We start from the raw sequence: 19634 nt of genomic DNA on the forward strand, positions 1-19634 counted from the left end.
AGATTTAATCTGTGAGTTAAGAACAAGTTCTTAGTGATTAAAAGGGTCTCAGAGTTAATAGAATAAGACCAACAAGGTATGTACATCTTTTCTAATGTACATAGACATGGATTATCATGTATGTATTGCTTTTCATATACAGTGTTTTTCTGCCAATTTCATCTTATTGAGAACTTTGTTTCAGGGTCCAGATTTAGATTGAGATCTGGGAATGTTAAAGGACTGTAAGAATTTTTTTAATATTTACTACATGCTGTGGTTCTAGTTCATATTAGGTTCTATGCTATTATACTTTACATTGCCAGAAGGAAAATCATTTGTAATATTCATGGATCTGGTTTGGGGCAATGTAAGTTTCAGACATGCTAAAATGTTGATGATGATTCAGTTGGGACAAAGGATAAAAGACCCTTATGTTTGTGCAGGAACCCAGGCTGAATATAAATGTCTTGTGTGTCTACTCTTGGAACATTATATCTACCCCTAGTTCTCCTGTGCCCATCCACTTTTTTCAGCATTCTCATTTTTTCTTCTAAAAATCATTCCATGTTCCAGGAATGGGAAAAGTTGCCAGCAAATGTGCTAAGCATGATAGTTATATATTTACATGGACAATATGTTTTCTTGGCATTAGATGAATTAATAATTGTGACATGCTTAAAGGTTTATTAGCAATATGATTGTGTTTTCAAGAAAAAAAAGTAGAGTTAAAATGTAAATGTACTTATAAAGTATATCTGTAATGGAAACAATCTATGCCAATACAAATTGGTCCTCAGTTTACATTCATTTATAATTATTTATAAGCAGAGATTACTTATTAGTGAAATTATGGATTTGTAAGGTTTTTTTGACTATTTTGGCAGAGACTGTTGAAAACAGCAGCTTTTCCAATCTTGGTGTTTCCAGATTTGCTAGGACTGCATCTCCCAGAATATACCATATAATCAGCATGAGCACAAATAGAGGTTTCAGATATTAAAGTTGCATTACATAAGAAGATTGCCAGATGGTGGAACACTGGCAGAGAATTTGTGTGCATGCAAGTTCGGCTCAGAATTTACACTGAAAGTTAATGAAGCCTCTGCAATTGCATTCTTTGTACTGGGTGGGTCACTTGAACACAACTACAAAACTATTTCAAATGTGATTATTTGAGATGTATGATTTATCAAAGGAGTTGCTTCTTTTACATAAACAATTTCTTGAAAATAAAACTATTTGTTCCAGTGCTAAAATCTGCATAAGTATTTTAATCAATAAATTATTTTTATTTCTCCTTTTCTTTCCTCTAGGTAATGTTTGAAAATCATCTATTGTTTCTTTTACATTAAAAAGGTAAAAGGTAAAGGTTCCCCCGCACATGCGTGCTAGTCGTTTCCGACTCTAGGGGCCAGTGCTCATCTCCGTTTCAAAGCCGAAGAGCCAACACTTGTCCGAGGACGTCTCCGTGGTCATGTGGCTGGCATGACTAGACGCCAAAGGCGCACGGAACGCTGTTACCTTCCCACCGTAGTGGTCCCTATTTTTCTACTTGCATTTTTACGTGCTTTCGAACTGCTAGGTTGGCAGAAGCTGGGACAAGTAACAGGCGCTCACTCTGTTACGCGGCACTCAGGATTCGACCCGCCAAACTGCCGACCTTCTGATCGACAAGCTCAGCGTCCTAACAAACAGAGTGAGCTAACAAGAAAAAAACAACAACCAAAGTGTTTATAGAACTCTTTTTTTTGTTGCTTCTTTCAGAACCACCCACTCCTATTGCTCCTCCAGAACTTCTAGCAGTTGGAGCGACATACCTATGGATCAAACCAAATGCCAACTCCATTATTGGTGATGGGCCCATCATCCTGAAAGAGGTAGAATACCGTACAACCAATGGAAATTGGGCCGAAACCCACATTGTGGATTCTCCCAATTACAAGTTATGGCATCTTGACCCTGATGTGGAATATGAGATCAGAGTGCTTCTTACCCGTCCTGGAGAAGGGGGTACTGGACCCCCTGGGCCTCCTCTCACAACAAGAACAAAATGTGCTGGTAAGCCATCATCCTTTATGAATTCTGTAAAAGGCATAGAAGTTGTTTTAGAATGAGGGGATGGAAAGAGATTTATGTCCTCTTTGCCTTTCTACCTTTTTTTCTTTAATTGTCCAGTTATTGTCCAGCATAATTTTCCAGTTATTGGGGGCAGAAGGATTTCATTTTCTCTATTATGCCATCGGCTATATTGTATTCTTTAAGTTTGAGGTAGCTCTTAATACGAAAGCAAAGCAATATTCTAGATGAATGTTTTTTTGGATTCAGTTCTGTTTATTTTATCTTCCTAAAGCATGTTTTAAAAAAGAAAAGAAAAAGTGTGAATTTGTTACTCAAAACAGCCTGGACATTCTGCTTTGTACATAATAAATTAAGTATTAAGTAATTGCACTTCTAAAAGATTTAATTTTCTCAGTGCAAAATTAATATTAATAAATCCACTTTAATACTATCAGAGTGGAAATATGCATCTTTTTCTCTGTTTAAGTATGCTGACTATTTAACTAAATAGTGTTTTATAATTCCTGATTAAAATCCCTGCTCTCAGTGAGCTGCTTTAGACAATGAAGTGTGCCTTAAACACTTTATAATATATTAAAAAGACAAGAGCTTCTATCAGCCACCTAAAGTAGCACATGCAGTTAAAAATAAGAAATTTCATTCAATAAGTAAAGATATAATGGTCATACAGAGTCCTGGTAATCACCCTGTATCTGATCTGGGCGAAATTGATTTAAAAAAAAAATCGTTTGTAGTTAGTAAAAAGTTTGAACATGCCTGAAGGATCAGAGCCATTACTTGCACTTTGCACACTGATTTTTAATTATATGAATAGAGAAAGCATCTGTAATTGATAGCACCTATTTTTTTCTCCCCCTGCCAAAAATGTCCATTAATTCAAGGTTTAAGTTTGTAATTACTGTTATATAAAGTCCTAAGCATCCTTGAACTAGAATACCTCATAAATCACCTTCCTGTTACAAGGCTGTAGGTAGCCACACTTTGGACCTCCCATGACTCTTGTGTAGTGATATGGATATGGAGGGAATTCCCACCTGCTCACTGCCCTGGCCAAATGAAATTGACAATCAGCATAAAATCTTGTAGGATGAACAGGCTGATTAAGATAGTCTACTCAGGTTCTTTATGTAGACTTTTTTTCTGGTGGATGCTTAAAAGGGATTGTTTGGGCTCCTTTTGATTATGGAGCTGAGGAAGTGAATAGTGTGATTTCCTGACTGTCACTGGCAACTTCTTGCCTTGATTCACACAGCTCCTGGCTTCCTAAACAGTTTTATGGGGCTGTAACAAACTGGATCTGGGAAGTGTTTTAATGCATCATTTTGGAAGGAGTAAGGCCAACTGCCTGCCTTCCCTGGAGCCATGTGTTTTTGATATCTGTCATCTGGTCTCTAAATTTTTATTCCATGAGAAGGCTACTGAAACTGAGGTCAATACGCAGTGTAGCTACAAAGCACTCAAGAGGAAAGAGATTAACACTTTCAAGTTAATGTTCAGACTTGGCATGGAATGGAGATGTCCTTGATTGTTTTTGTGGATGACCTCTGTCATGATTTAGAGAAGGATAATGCAGTCCTATTAGTTCTTTTCAACCTCTCTACATCCTTTGAAATCACTAACCATGGTATCCTTCCAGATTTTCAGCAGGAGCTGGGATTAGAAGCATTGTTGTGAACCTTCATTTGAGGGGCAGGGTTAGACTCTGACTCTTATGGCACTCTCTTATGGAGTGACATAGGTTTAGATATTTTCTCCTGCTTTCTAAAATATACACAAAGTTATTTGAAAATGTCATACATTGGTTGGATTGCACTGTTAGCAATATGCTTAGAATAATTTGATTGTAGATTACTTTCCCAGTGTATTCAAGAGAGATGGTCAATGTCTTATTCCAGTGTCCAGAAGCTGTGAGAGTGTTGACAGGACAAAGCAGGGTGAAGTTGAACCCAAGTGAGACAGAGTTGTTCTTTTTTATAGATTCTCTGTTATACAGTATGTCTCTTGATGCGATGACATTTCCTCTGAAAGACCAAGTCTATGATTTGGGGGTCCTCCTGGAAATATAGCTATTGTTAAATAGTCAGGCAGATGCCATAGTTAGCTTGTGCTCACCCAATTTCATCTGGTACTTTAGTTGTGACCCTCTCAGAATCCAAGGATTTTGCAACAATAATTCATGCTCTCCCCACACCTGTCTGTTTTATTGCAATGCATAATGCATGGGGTTGCTTCTGAGGATCATCCAAAAGTTTTCATTGGGTTTATGGAATGTAATATAATGGCCAGAATGTAATGGCCCAAGTGCTGGCTGGTAGACACCAAGATAAGCACATAACATCTGTGATCTAGGGTCTGTGATCTAGGGTCTGTATCCTAAGTATAGTCAAATTGCTGTTTTTATGGGTGTGGCAGTGGGTTACTTGGAGGATCATCTCCTCCAGTTGGTGCTCAACACCATTCCAGGAGGATCTATTTGGTATGCCGTGAATGTCTTCTTATAGTCATTCATGAAAAGGCCAGTTATTTGGGGTTATATCTGCTGTTTGGAAAGCTCTCTCCCCAGTAACTGAGGAACACCTATGGTATATTCTCTATATTTTTAATTATACATTTTCTGCTTGAGTAGGAAACAGAAAAACAGAGACTAGTTTTTATTTCCTATCCATTTTTAATGTACCACTTTTACAATAACTTTTTATTTGATATTGTTTCTTTTTTGAATTTGATGCAGGGTCCTTTGAGATATTTTACGGGAGGCAGTAGATAAATGTTTTAATATTTATAAATAAAAATCACCTGATGAAAGCTTCTGGTATCATGGGAAGTTTTTTCTTCTTTGAAACTTTATTACTGCATGGGAAAGGGCAGTGTTAAGAATGCTTAGTAGATAAATAAATACAAGTTTGCCCCATTTAGAAACAGGGCTATTTTAGGGAACCTACACAATTACCACTCCAAAGGCTTCAGTACAAATAAAAAAATGGAGTTGGATGACAGCTATCATTATCTATTACAATTGGCTAGATTGTCTGGGGCAGGCAGGCAGGTGGGTAACTTGAATTCTTAATCTCTGTTGTAATGTTGTAATGGGAAGAACAAATATGAAGGAATACTGCAGCCAGTAACAGTTGTAACACTGAAGTGAAAAGCAAGGCAAAGGGAGAAAAGCTAATTGTTTCAGCATTTCCCCTTGCTATTAGGTTTGCAAGCTCTGTCTATATTTTAAGAGCTGAAAATACCCTTCAAAATGGCTCTAAAATAGCTGCCTTTCATACATTTAATTGTGATGTGCTGGTGCCCTTCAAGTGGATGTTCTGAGCTTCCTTTGTTCCTGTCCCATCTTGGTGAATAGACTTTTTTTTTCAAAATAAACTGCATCAGCCTTAGCAATCATAAGATAGCTTTTGAGAAAGAGTTGCTCTAGTTGTTGCAGGTGGCATAAACAGTGAGAAATATGGTTAATAACATCTCACCCAGCTCATTATTGGTGATCATCATGCATGTCTCATTTCCTGTTTAACTTATAAAAACTTATGCTTCTGATATATATCACAGCCTGCAATCAAAATTGGTTTTGTAAAGAATTGTTTTAAGTAACTTCAGACACAATTTCTGATAATTATAGATTGTTATAATAAGAGGTACTTATGGCTCAGTCTTGGTTTTCAGCTACAGATTTTTTTAATACAGATGTCAGTACACCTGAGAGATTGCACACGTAACCAAAGAATGCTTTAATATGATGTTCTACATCTGCTGTGCTTCATGCAACTTCCATATTAGTGTCTGCCCCTTTTCTTTGTAGATGTTAATATAGCCTTGGAGCTATAAAAGAAAGATTTTCCAGCATTTTAATTGTGCCTAGTTCCAACTAAGAAGGAAATCCATGATTGAACATCTGTTTTACTGTAAAGGGAAGTATTTATGAGAACATTAACCTCAGAAAAATTACATGGATTTCAAGTTGCATGCTGACGTTTCACTAAATAAAAAGTGAAGTTGCACATTTATACTTGCTGTGTTTTCTGATTACTACACCATCCATTTAGATTTTAGCTTTTTGAGCTAATCTGTTTTGCCTACCACACACTTTCCAGTCAAAAAGATATGAGAAGGATTTCAGGAAATTGTATAGAACTCCTTCTATTACTTTGTACCTTAAAGCAGTAGAGTTTGAATGTCACACAAGAGTAATAAATTGCCATAGGTATGAATAAGTAGACAATATCACTTTCTATTTTGCTTCAGGTATGAAAATATTTTGACTTAATTCTGAACTTTTAACATCCTATTTTCTGTCAGAAAATAGCATGTTTTATTCCTGCTCCTTCATTAATTATAAACATTAAAATATGCTTTTACTCTCCCTAGAAATTCCAATTTTCTTCATATCAAAGTAACTGTATGATCAGGAATAGTTCAATGTGGGTTAGAGAGACTGTGACATAACAATTTGTGATAGCTGGAATACTTGATCATAAAATGGATATATTCTTTCAGAAAATGACAATAGCTTTTGATTTATTAATAGTAATAAGAGCTCAGAGTTAATATTGATTATGAAAATTATTGTTTTACAAAATGATATTTTATACTAGCAGTGTGCATTTTTATTTATTATTAAATTGACATATTAGTTATGTTTTTGTAACATAAAATTTTCTGAATCCTTTGATATTCACAAACTATATTCAAAGAAAGCCTGCTATTTGATCTTTGTAAAATTTGTGTTCTTGTTAACAAAAAAAGTGAGGTAGAAAATAATGTTGCCATTGGCATGACATATTGAAGAATTTGGAAGGAAGGAAGGAGAGAAGGAAAAAGAAAAGGAAGGAGAGAAGGAAGGTTGAATACAAGCAGCACATTTTGGTTGTATGTTCTGGCAATGCCAGATTGAACTTTACCATAAGCACACTATGATTTTTAGGGTTTTGCAGAATTTTATACACACACACACACACTACTACATTAGAAATTCAGAGAGAAGCAACAATTTTAGGAAGAACAAAAATGTTGTTGAGATCTTGCATCTTTTTTCACGTAATTCTATTTATAACCAGATTGGTGTACAATCTGCCACATTGCAATCATTTCATTTGTTTTTGTTTGTTTGGCAGCTTCCAGGAATTGGAGAGCAAAACAAAATCTCATAAAGTTATGTTCATTACCTTAGTTATCCATTTATTTAACAAATTTCTATAGCTGCCCATCTACCAATGAAACTCTGCATGGCAAACAAATGTAAAATGTAACACCCCATCATTGGTTATCACCTGACTATTGAAGCAAAGAGAAATCAGGTTCTTTAAGGATATGCACAGTAGCAGAAGGGGAAAGAGAACATGTAACGTGAAAGTGACTCACTTGAGAAAGGTGATTTTTCTAAATGGCTACAAGTTCTGGAACAAATCTTCACGATCATCTTCAGAATTGTGCTATGTGTCCTAATACACATTTCTTCATTTTGCTATTTTTTTACATTGCTTAGTCCATTAAATTCACATAAACTAGTAACAACAACAACAATAAAGCAAAACAGAAACACTCCCAACATTTATAGCCTGTGAAATACTAAACTATGGCTAGAATTTATCTTGATTTTTTTTAATAAAAATGAAATACAAACAACCTTTTTCAAAGAAACAGATTTTGTTCCCTACCCAATGGAAGGATATCTCAGTTAATAACTATCTTTATGGTTGTTCTTCATCCTGGTATATTTAAAAATTGAGTTCTAATTTTTTGCTTGTTTGCTTTTGCATCTTCTCACTAAGTAAACAGAATTCAGTGATGAGTGCCATTATCCATGCCAGCAGCTCAAGAAAGTTTATCAGACATAATGCTATAAATCATCACTGAGATAAACTTCATTACCAAACATTCATTTATGCCATCAGCAAAGAGCAGATGGAGGAGAAAGAACAGGAACAGCAACATATCAAGTTGGCTTGAAAACAAGCATCATATTATTCCTTCTGGTTTCAAATATTGCCTTTGAATGGACAGGGGACTCTCTAATATTGCTGATAGTCCAACCTCTCTCAAAGTAAACTACCCAGATGACTTTCCATGGCAGAATTTTGAAGAGCTTGCAACCACTAGTTTGAGGATATGGTTGTAGCTGGTGCAAAATGTTAATCTAAGTCACTGAATGTTTTTTTCCCTTTTTTCATATGAGCTTGTTAGGTATTCACATACTAGTTTTAGTAATACGAATAGCCAAGCTACACAATCAGTTTATGAATGAATCAATATACAAAGTGGTGAATCATTTTATTAAAACAAATGGAAGGCAAATATCCAAGCTGTCCTTTGTCATTTCATCATTTAGAAAAAAAACATTTTCAGAAAGACAGACATTTCAGTTTACAATTGTATGGGTAAGACATTATATAGATATGTGTGTGTGTGTGCACGTACAATTGTGTGTCTCTGACCACAATTGGGGATCAGAATTTCCATTGTTAAGCAAGGCAGGTGTTAAATGAGCCACACCCAATTTTATGACCTTTTTTGCCACCGAAATAATTGCAGTCGTTAGGGGAATCATGTAATTGCTAAGCAAATCTGGTTTGCACTTTGACTTTGCTTGTCAGAAGCCAGCTGGGAAGGTCACAAATGGTAATCACATGACCTCAGCAGTTGTAACTCTTGTAAATACATGCTGATTGCTAAGGCTTGAATTTTGATGACATGCCTCTGGGGATGTTGCAGCTACCGAAAGAACAAGGACCAGTTGTGTGTCATTTTTTCCAGTGCTGTTGTATTTGTTGGAATAGTCAATAAATGAATGGCTGTAAGCTGAGGACTATATATATTTGTGTGTTTGTGTGTCTGTATGTATAATGTAACCAATGCTTTCCTTCATGATTTCTCCCCCTAGTCTAGCCTTGAGCATTTGTATTCGAGGAGACATCCCAAACAAGTACTAACTTGCTTTAAAGGACAAACGGATAGTTCTTTTTATCCTTCTCAGCAGTGCAGGCTTGGATCCCCCTTCAAGCTGGCAGTTAAATTCTGTCTTTCACCATTCAATGCTGGCCATGCCATTCTCTAATACTCTTCTCCTGCCATTTTATATATAATCAATACTGCAAGAAGACCTATGCAATAAATAAAAAAATTGAAATACTTAGGGATATATGCATAGAGAGGGTGGCTGGATAACATAGTGGTTAGAGTGCTGGCTTTTGACATGAGAGATTGGAGTTCAAATATGCATTTTTCTGATTTTTTCCCCCATAGAGGGGAATGGATGGATACTCAAAATGTGATTATATAAATATTATATATTTGTTTTGCATACCTTAAGCACAAACAACAAAGATGATTCATAAGATTGCTATTGACACTAGTCGTATTCAAGACCATAACATGCAAGTTGCAGTCACAATTCATATTATATCTTGAACAGGAAATAGTAACAGAATAACAGAGTTGGAAGGGATCTTTGGAGGTCATCTAGTCCAATCCCCTGCTCATATAGTATTCCAAGTTATTGGAAATAGCTTTTTCTCATTCCCTCCACTTCCACCTGATACTAGGGATTGAGTTCAGACCTTCAGCATGCAAAGCTAATGCTTTGCTACTGTGTTATATTCCACATGAATGAGGAATTGTTTGGTATGGATTCATAATGCAAAAATTGCAATAACATAATAGGGAAGCTGGCCTTGGAAGCCAGAATGAAAAAAAAGTTAAAAAATCCAATCAATCAACCAATCAATCAAAATCTTTACTTGAAAGATAGTTATTGTGATTTCAGAAATTGAAACCAATTAGCCCATACTTTTTAAACTGGTTTCTTCTTAGTAGTCATTGGCAGTTATTACATTTGTCAGAGACAGACGTCTGTGTAGTATAAATGGCACAGAAGACATAAGAAAAGTCTTATGTGAATCACTGTAAATGGAAAAGAAATGAAGCCTAACCAATTTGCTACTGTAATATGAAAAGAAACCCTATAAATTTACTGAGGCATACAGTATTGGTCATTGATAGAATTTAGGAAAAACAGAAAAACAGACAATTTAAAAATAAGATCTGGAGTTTAGGAATGCTTAATAAGATCTGACCAAATCTTGAGATATGGTATATTATGAGTTTCATAGTTCTGTGGGGAAAATTACAGTATATCCAGAAAGACAGTGTTATATGCTTAATTATATATTGTTTTGTCCTGTGAAGCATATTAGCATTAATCCCTTGGAGATGATTCTTAAGTGCTTCAAGAAGACTAAATCATTTGATGGAAAAGGTCTGAAAGCCATTCTTGTGATAACAACAAAGGGAATTGGAGCAAGAAGCGCTTCCCAATGGCAACTCCAATACTACCAGTCCAAAGGTTTAGGCAACTATTCAGCTACTTTTTCTTCCCTAACATGATTTTTAATCAAAGGCAAGGTGGCATCAAAGAAGGAATGCAACAAATGGAAGATGACATCATTTGAACTCCTCATGAAGGAATCAGTAAAGGCTGGTACTTAATAGTTAAGTTCAGACATCATGTTCAGCAACTATATGGTTTACTTAGTATTTGGCTTAGCTAACTGAGTTAACCTGCACAATCATGTAGTTTATTCAACTAAGTATGAATATAAATGATGGGCTGCTGTATTGTATGAATAAAGTGAAGCACTGTTGTGCTTGTTAAAATGATAACAGAAATGGCTGCAGGTGTTAACAGTATTTGCTGGATAAACAGCTAAACACTACAAAAAGAGTTTAGTCAATGCATACCTAATCCAGCATTCTGTTTTCAAAAGTGATTAGAGAAGAAGCTTCTGGGAACTTAATAAGCAGAGCCAGAAGGCAACAGCTTTTGTCCCCTTGTTTGTGTGCAGCATTTAGCATTCACAAATATAAACACAGTTTCATTTACCTGACACTTACTTGACAGCACAATCCACAGGTTAATTATACATTATCTCTGAGTATAAATGAATAACATTAACCTAAATTTGACAGTACCCTACTCTGAAATGGCTCCTGGGTTCAGCAGAATCTATAACATCCAAATCAACAAGTTTTTAAAAAGAAAATAGGTGCTCTTTATACAAAACAGGAATAAAATCCATTATATGCAAAATCCTCTCCTATGCATGTATAAGCTGACAGGATGATAGAAAAGTTATACATGTGCTTCTGATATTTTCTTGGATCCAATTATGCTTTTAGTACAAAGCATGCTGCCATTGCTTGCTTTTTTCAAGATCATCCCATGTGGCTTGTTTATTAATATAAGGTACCTTTGAACACCTTGGGAGAACCCCCCTTCCTGTTGTCTAGGTTGTTTGATTTCACTATGAAAAATAAGCAGAGCTTGAATGGGCTTAATTTTGATTATTTATAGTTATCAGGGTGCTACTGAGAGCCAGTTTTGGTACAGTGGTTAAGACTCCTGGCTGGAAACTATAGACTGTGAGTTCAAGTCTCACTTTAGACATGAAGCCAGCTAGGTGATTTTGGACTACTTATTTGCTAGTCTGGAATATTGGAGGTTAGCAAGATGCAGTGAGCTGGTCATCTTTTCCAATGACTTTCAAGGCAATGCAATCAATATTGTTACTTCTGAAGCCACACCGTTGCCTAAAAACAGATATAGTTTGGCAAGAAGAAGGCACTGAGGATTTTATTTTGCTTACTTTTACCTAAGTATATATGAATTGTGGTTGCTTTATTATTATATGTCTTTACAGCAAATATATATATATATATATATATATATATATATATATATATATATATATATATATATATATATATATATGTATGTATATATATGTGTGTGTGTGTGTGTGTGTGAAATACTTGTTAACTATTTAGATTACCTTGCTAGGCCCCAAACATGGGACAAATCTTTATTTCCTGTTTCAGCCTATCTTGAAGGCCATCGAGCAAGCAGTAGTCACACCGGTGACAGCTCATATATTTATGTAAATTACTAACAAAGAATCAGTCTCCCTTAATTCTTTGTTAGTAATTTACATATATATATATATATACCGTATATATGTGTGTGTGTGTGTGTGTATATACGGTATATATCAAGGGGGATTGATGGCTCAGCTGTTAAATATGCTGAACTTGTCAGTCAGAAAACTGACAGCCCAGATTCACGACCCAAGAACCCCTCAAGAGCATGAGCTTCTGTTCCTTGCCCCACCTCCTGCCCACCTACAGTAGCAGTTTGAAAGCATGCAGATATGAATAGATTAATAGGTATCACTTCAGTGGGAAGGTAACAACATTCTGTGTGCCTTTGGCATATAGCCATGCTGGCCATACAGTATGGCCACAGAAAATGTCTTCAGACAACATTGGCTCCCTCAGCCAAGAAATGGAGATAAGCACCACACCCAAATCAGACATGACTGGAGAGAGAAACCTTTACCCGTGTTTTTTTTAAATAGCAATCAGTTCTCTCTATTTTTAACTGTTGTTAGCTGCCCAGAGTTACAAATCTGAGATAGGCAACCATATTAAATAAATAAAAAAACCATTCAGTAACAGAGTGAGCTGATTAGTGGGCTCAGTTTTCATTCAAACTGAAATTCAACCTCTTTTGGAAAAGCCACGTGTCATACATAGCAACTGTTTTATAAATAGCCATTATCTGTAGGCAATTTCAAAATTTTTATCTTCTTTTATTTTTCTTTCATCCTCCCCCAATTCTCTCTCTCTCTCTCTCTCTCTCTCTCTCTCTCTCTCTCTCTCTCTTTTTATGTAGTAGAACATGTTTCACAAAAGCTCCCCTTTACCATAATAAGTTTGTCAATTTTTAAAGTGCCACAAGTCTTTTTATTACTTTTGCTACAACAATGTTATATACATACTCCAATAGAAACTAGGTGTTGAGCACTGTCTTCTAAAATGGAACTGAAGAGCACACATCTTAAGAACACTTTGGCCTGCTTCCCCTATTCCCAAGATACATTTTATCAAAAGTGGGTTATAATTACTTCCCCCCCCCCTTACCTCTGTCACTGAGGGTGCATGTGTTTAAAATACAGAAATAAGCATTCTTTTCCCACATTTTGGTTTGTGTTTAGCTATTTATTTTCATATCAAGCTGTGCTGCTATAAATTATTCTGGTGTTTCAATTTCTGATTTCTTTCTAGCTGTACATGAACTTCACATTCTTTTCTGTGCAGTTAGAAGGATGACAATTAACAGCTACCTTTAAGGAAAGTACAGGGTCCTGCCTGAACCTTATGCATTTGTGAAAATAGACAAATATTCCAGGTTAGATTATCTCTTGCTATCTAGCTATTAAAATTGGTCATAAGCATTTTTTCCTTTTAATTTCTATCTGGGGTTTATTAATTTATTTAGTTGTGTGCAACACCATGAAGCTTTTGTTTTCTCGTAATCATAATTATCTTAAACTAGCAAAAAGATGAGTTTTAATACAGTATGATTTAGCCTGAACATTAGTTTGATTGACTGTGCTCATTCTTGAAGAATGTATGAAATTGTAATAAAATATGACTGAATGTGTTATTTAACTTTTGCTTTATATTTAAATAATCTTAAAGGTTTGAAATTAAGGAAAAGGATTTCACTGATTTGAGAGGGAAAGATTACAATATGGCCCTAGGGAGGCAGAGGCAGATGGCCTAATATTTGGGTAAGGATTCAAATAACTAGAGGTTAATGATGATTTGTGCTAAACAAAACTTAAACAATGGCTTTCATGTTCCATAGCTCAGCTAAATGACTATTTTGGGACAAATCATATAAATCCAGTAGTCCAAGTGGATCTCACCTCCCAAAATCCTCCACAAACCCATAACTGTAAGTCTTGAATCTCAACTGAGGCTTCCAAAATTATTTATATTATTTATTTATTTACACACACACACACACACACACACATACACACACACATAAATTAAATTCAATGGTGAAAAAAGTAAGGTTCTACATTTAGGCAGGAAAAATCAAATGCATAGGTATAGTATAGGTGGTACCTTGCTCAATAGTAGTAACTGTGAGAGGGATCTCGGAGTCTTAGTAGACAATCACTTCAATATGAGCCAGCAGTGTGCTGCAGCTGCCAAAAAAGCCAACACAGTGCTAGGCTGCATTAACAGAGGGATAGAATCAAGATCAAGTGAAGTACTAATACCACTTTACAATGCTTTGGTAAGGCCACACCTGGAATACTGCATCCAGTTTTGGTCACCACGATGTAAAAAAGATGTCGAGACTCTAGAAAGGGTACAGAGAAGAGCAACCAAGATGATTAGGGGGCTGGAGGCTAAAACATATAGGGAACAGTTGCTGGAATTGGGTATGTGTAGTTTAATGAAGAGAAGGGTGAGGGGTGACATGATAGCAGTGTTCCAATATCTCAGGGGCTACCACAAAGAAGAGGGAGTCAAGCTATTCTCCAAAGCACCTGAAAGCAGGACAAGAAGCAACGGATGGAAACTAGTCAAGGAGAGAAGCAACCTAGAACTAAGGAGAAACTTCCTGACAGTTAGAACAATTAACCAGTGGAACAACCTGCCTCCAGAGGTGGTGAATGCTCCAACACTGGAGGTTTTTAAGAAGAGACTGGACAGCCATTTGCCTGAAATGTTATAGGGTTTCCTGCCTGAGCAGGGGGTTGGACTAGATGACCTCCAAGGTCCCTTCCAACTTTATATATTATTATTATTATTATTATTATTATTATTATTATTATTATTATTATTATTATTATTATTCACACACACGTACATATACATGTATTGTGCATGCCCATTGCATTGTTCTGTTTTGGGATAAATCATATAAAAGTGGAAAATAATAGCTAAACACATAACACATAAATAAGGGAAAAGAAAGTAAACATTACTAAATTCTAATTAAATCAAACTATTCACTACACCTTTTTAAAAGATTCTATCTATCCTCACTTCCACTACAGCCATACATTTCTGTATTGCCTTTTGTTCTTCAAACTTGTCATCTTTTTCTTTCTGAGGAGTTCATCAGATCCATTCAACAACTACTTTCTCAGAATTCCTCTTTTTTCTCAATCCATTTATATTCCTCCTTCTTTCAGTATGCCCAAACATTTTTGAGTGGAATGCTGGTTACTTATTAATTAGGTTCAAACTACATTCATTCAGTATCATTTATTCTTTACTCCAACTCCTATTATACAATAAATATTTTATTATATAATTAAATATTTCTTTAATACCTTATTTCCATTGCATTCAACTTATTTTTTTTTGCTTCTCCTGACATATTCCATTCTCACTTTCATATAACAAAGTGAGAGGTAGCATACTCTCATATGCATACATTTTCACTTCTTTTGACAAACATGCATTTCTTACAATAGATCATGAACTGCCCACCATTTTCCCCCCAGCATTTGCATCTCTTCATCCATTTTACCATATTTAGTAAACATAGTAGCGAGGCAGACATATTCATTTTTAGTCACAATATACGTAACTTGCTAGTTCTGCACTACATTATCCTAGTCAAGCAAACTGCCTTAGGCTTTGATACATTAGTTTTCAGATGCATATTTCTTGCATCATACTATCTGTCCAATGTTGTCTGCTAATTATTCAGCCAGCAACACAGCACTGCTGCATACACATTTATATATACTCAGTGGTAGACTGGGGCTGGCTCATATTGCCTCAGAAGAGCCAAATTGTTACATTTTCTGGACTTTTGCAAGCTGGTTGAAATTAGAACTGATCCCAATAGCTAACAATTTATCAACTACAATATTTAGCAGTTATGACATAATATACCAGCAGCAATGGAGTCAGCAATGAAAGTCAGCTGGCTTGGACATCAATATATACTGTGGTGTGCTGGTAAAAAAAGCTAACATATCTATAATGTCACCACAATTGTTCTTTGACATTTATCCATAAATACATTAAACAATGAAGGAGACATGAAATATCTTTTCTTACTCACCGATTAAATATTTGTGAAGTATTCTGTTTATTTTCATGCATGCTTTACTTACATTGCATACTACTTGTTGCATTCAGCAACCAACTTTTCAATTCATCATTCAAGCAAATATTTTATAGTTCAAACCTATTCACTTAGTATATATAGTATATTTTCCCCCTCCACATTCATAGAGTATTCGTTGACTTTCTGAAGAGCAAAAAATCTGGTTTCTGACCTCCTGCCTGCCTGCATAAAGCTACATTGAACTTCCAACTATTGCTCATGGTTGCTTTTCAAACTCTTTGTCAGAGGTTTGCTAAATATCTTCACAAGAATTCTTAAAAACTCAAATCATTTGATAAAGTAGACCAAAATCTACTACTTGATAAGATAGAAAAATGTGGCTTAGACAGCATCGCCACTAGATGGTTTTGTAATTGGCTGACCAACGTGTAGTCCTCAATGGAACTGCATCTACATGGAGGAAAGTATGCCCAAGGCTCCGTTTTAGGCCCAGTACTCTTCAACATGTCCATCAATGATTTGGATGAGGATAGATGGGGAACTCATCAAATTTGCAAATGACACCAAGGTGGCAGGAATAGCCAACACTCCAGAAGATAGGCTTAAGATACAGAAAATCTTGACAGACTTGAACATTGGGCACTATCTAACAAAATGAAATTTAATGGTGAAAAAAGCAAGGTTCTACATTTAGGCAAGAAAAACCAAACGTACAGGTATAATACCACTTTATAATGCCTTGGTAAGGCCATATTTGGAATACATCCAGTTTTGGCCACTATGATATATAAAACATGTTGATACTGTAGAAAGAGTGCAGAGAAGAGCAACAGAGATGATCAGGGTACTGGAGGCTAAACCATATAAAGAACAGTTGCTGGAATTGGCTATGTCTAGTTTAATGAAGAGAACTAAGGGTGACACAATAGCAGTGTACCAATATCTCAGGGATTGCCACAAAAGAAAAGGGAGTCAAGCTATTCTCCAAACCATAGGACAAGGACAAGAAGCAATGGATGGAAACTAATCAAGGAGAGAAACAACCTAGAACTAAGAAGAAATTTTCTGACAATTAGAACAATTAATCAGTGGAACAAGTTGCCTCCAGAAGTTGTGAATGCTCCAACACTGGAAGTTTTTAAGAAGAGACTGGACAACCATTTGTCTGAAATGGTATAGGGTTTCCTGGCTGAGCAGAGGCTTGGACTAGGAGATCTCCAAGGTCCCTTTCAACTCGGTTATTCTATTCTATTCTGTTCTGTTCTATTGACAAATCCTTTACCATTTTTGCATTTGAGTTTGCTACTTTTCCTCTTCTATAGAGAACAATAACAACATTGCTCCAATTGTCAGGCACAGATGCAGTGTTCACACATATATGTAAAGAGTTGGACAGCCACTCTGTCAGCAGTTTTGTTAATTACACCATATACCCTTGCAGTCTTACTATTTGTGAATATTCTCTAAGAATTTATCCTTTGCATTTTATCAGCTTTTTCTTGCAAATTAACTTTTATGGCATTTGAATCAACTCCATGTTTCAATGTATTATTATCATTCTCACACAGTTCTCCCAAATACGCCTTCAAGCATTCCCTTAAATCAATTTAATCCAAACTCAAATGAATTGAAAGCTATATCTAGCCCTTTTCACCCATTTTCAAATATTTTTAAAACCTTCCATTAAAATTGTCTTGCATTCACTTTGCTTTTTTAAAATTTTATCTGTGTCTTGTTATGTTAGACTACAGCTTTTGCAGCTTTTTCTTTCTATACAAAAACCTTTGTCTCACTCTTATTTTTTTGCAGCAGCAGTCATTCTTCTGTACAGTATATTATTATTTTCCCTTACCCACTGCCTCTATTACTTTTCATTCCACCAGATTAGAACCCTTCAGTTTTCTAGCATTCTGTAAGATTCACTGCATTCAGAAAGTATTCAGATCCCCTCTTCGCTTTTCTCAATTTTGTTATGCTGCAGCCAGATTCTACGGTTGTTGAAATTCATTTTTTTCTCATTAATCTACACTCAGTATTCCATAATGACAAAGTGAAACCAGAATTAACAGAATGCACTGTAATTCATTGGATCCATGAACATCGGCTGGCGGTCAAATGCCATGATCCCAAAATCTCTACTCACACTGACACCAAACAACACTAGTTCATTTGGAGCAACACTAAAATCAACTACCACCCACCATGCTTGTGAGTTCATCAAAGCCTGGTACTCCACAAACAACTAATCAACAGACACAATGACCTACAAGGAGCCAACTAACCCCTAAGAATCTAAATCAACTGCACAGCCAACCAGAGATAGCACTGACCCTCAATCAACCCATACAAGCTCCCTCTCCCCCCCAGAAGTTCACCTTCCAATGACCCTGACCTGATGTAACCTCCCCATTATAAGCCTCTCACTGATGACTCACACCCTCCAATGATCCTGACCTGAAGTAACCTACCCATCATAAGACTCATCACAAGTCTGTCTCTGATGACTCATACCTGACCCATCACAAGACCCTTGACACACCCACACCTGAAGGCCTTATAAGCAAAAGTCAAAACAAAATGTTTGGAAACCAACCCACAAGCTTGGAGAATGAACCTTCACCCTTACCACTTCTTAGTTTCTGGCATACATTTTAATATTTTCATGCATAAATTAATCATAATTTTTCATTTATCAGTTTCACACCACAAGATCATACCATTAAATTTATTATATCCCTCTCTTTCTATTAAGTTTACAAACAGCATATTCCTTTTTCTTTATTAATTCCTTTAATCATAATCATAATAGTAAAGTTGGAAGGGACCTTGGAGGTCATATAGTCCAACCCCCTGCTCAGGCAGGAAATCCTTTACCATTTCAGACAAATGGCTGTCCAGAGACACAGCAAAAGCTTTGTGTTTATGGTTCACAGCTCTCACCCTGCCAGATACTTTAACATTTAATGAGATTTCAAAGTTCTTAAAAGATTTCACAAGATTGTAAGATTTTGCAATAGATTTAAAGGAATTTCAGCAATTTTTAATTTGGTAAGGAAGATTGGAGTTTCAGTTAAAACCAATCTAGTGCTATCACTGGCTATTACAGAGAACGATTGTATGTAACAGAAATCAGAATAGAAATTTCTTGCATTTGAAAATTTACTTCATATTTCCAGTGCATTGCAATACTAAGTCCTGACTTACAGTAGTGTTGATTGATTATGCCATACATTTCTGTGTTCATTCTATAATACTATAAAAAACATATGAAGCTCTTCACATATTGCATAGCACATTGTAGCATATTCTATCTATCTATCTATCTATCTATCTATCTATCTATCTATCTATCTATCTATCTATCTATCTATCTATCTATCAATTTATTTGGTGCACATTACAAAAAAAGCTGACTTTGGGCGGCATACAATAATAAATTAAAACAAGAAATATATGAAAACAATCACGTTAAAATTTTAAACAGGTACTGTTAAAAAAAATCATACAGCACAGCAGAGAGTAATTATAAGCCATAGTGATGGATCCATCATAAATGACAAAATCAGGTCTTGAGCAATCTGTTGAACATGAAGGATTGAACTAGTCCTACTTTGAGGTGGGTGGGAGT

At 35.7% G+C, this 19634-nt stretch overlaps 1 protein-coding gene across 1 annotated transcript in view; it reads left to right on the forward strand.

Annotated features, from left to right (window-relative positions):
• The window catches only part of PTPRT (protein tyrosine phosphatase receptor type T), a gene marked incomplete at both ends in the record, with an annotated part of 698891 nt that overhangs the window by 376160 nt on the left and 303097 nt on the right, over positions 1-19634 (forward strand). Inside the window, one exon of the mRNA XM_081322609.1 lies at positions 1747-2040. Coding sequence (XP_081178735.1) covers positions 1747-2040 — 294 coding nt within the window. The remainder of the gene's footprint in view (positions 1-1746; positions 2041-19634) is intronic.

Source organism: Vipera berus (assembly GCF_964194415.1).
Source record: "Vipera berus genome assembly, chromosome: 3".
Classification (NCBI taxonomy): domain Eukaryota; kingdom Metazoa; phylum Chordata; class Lepidosauria; order Squamata; family Viperidae; genus Vipera; species Vipera berus.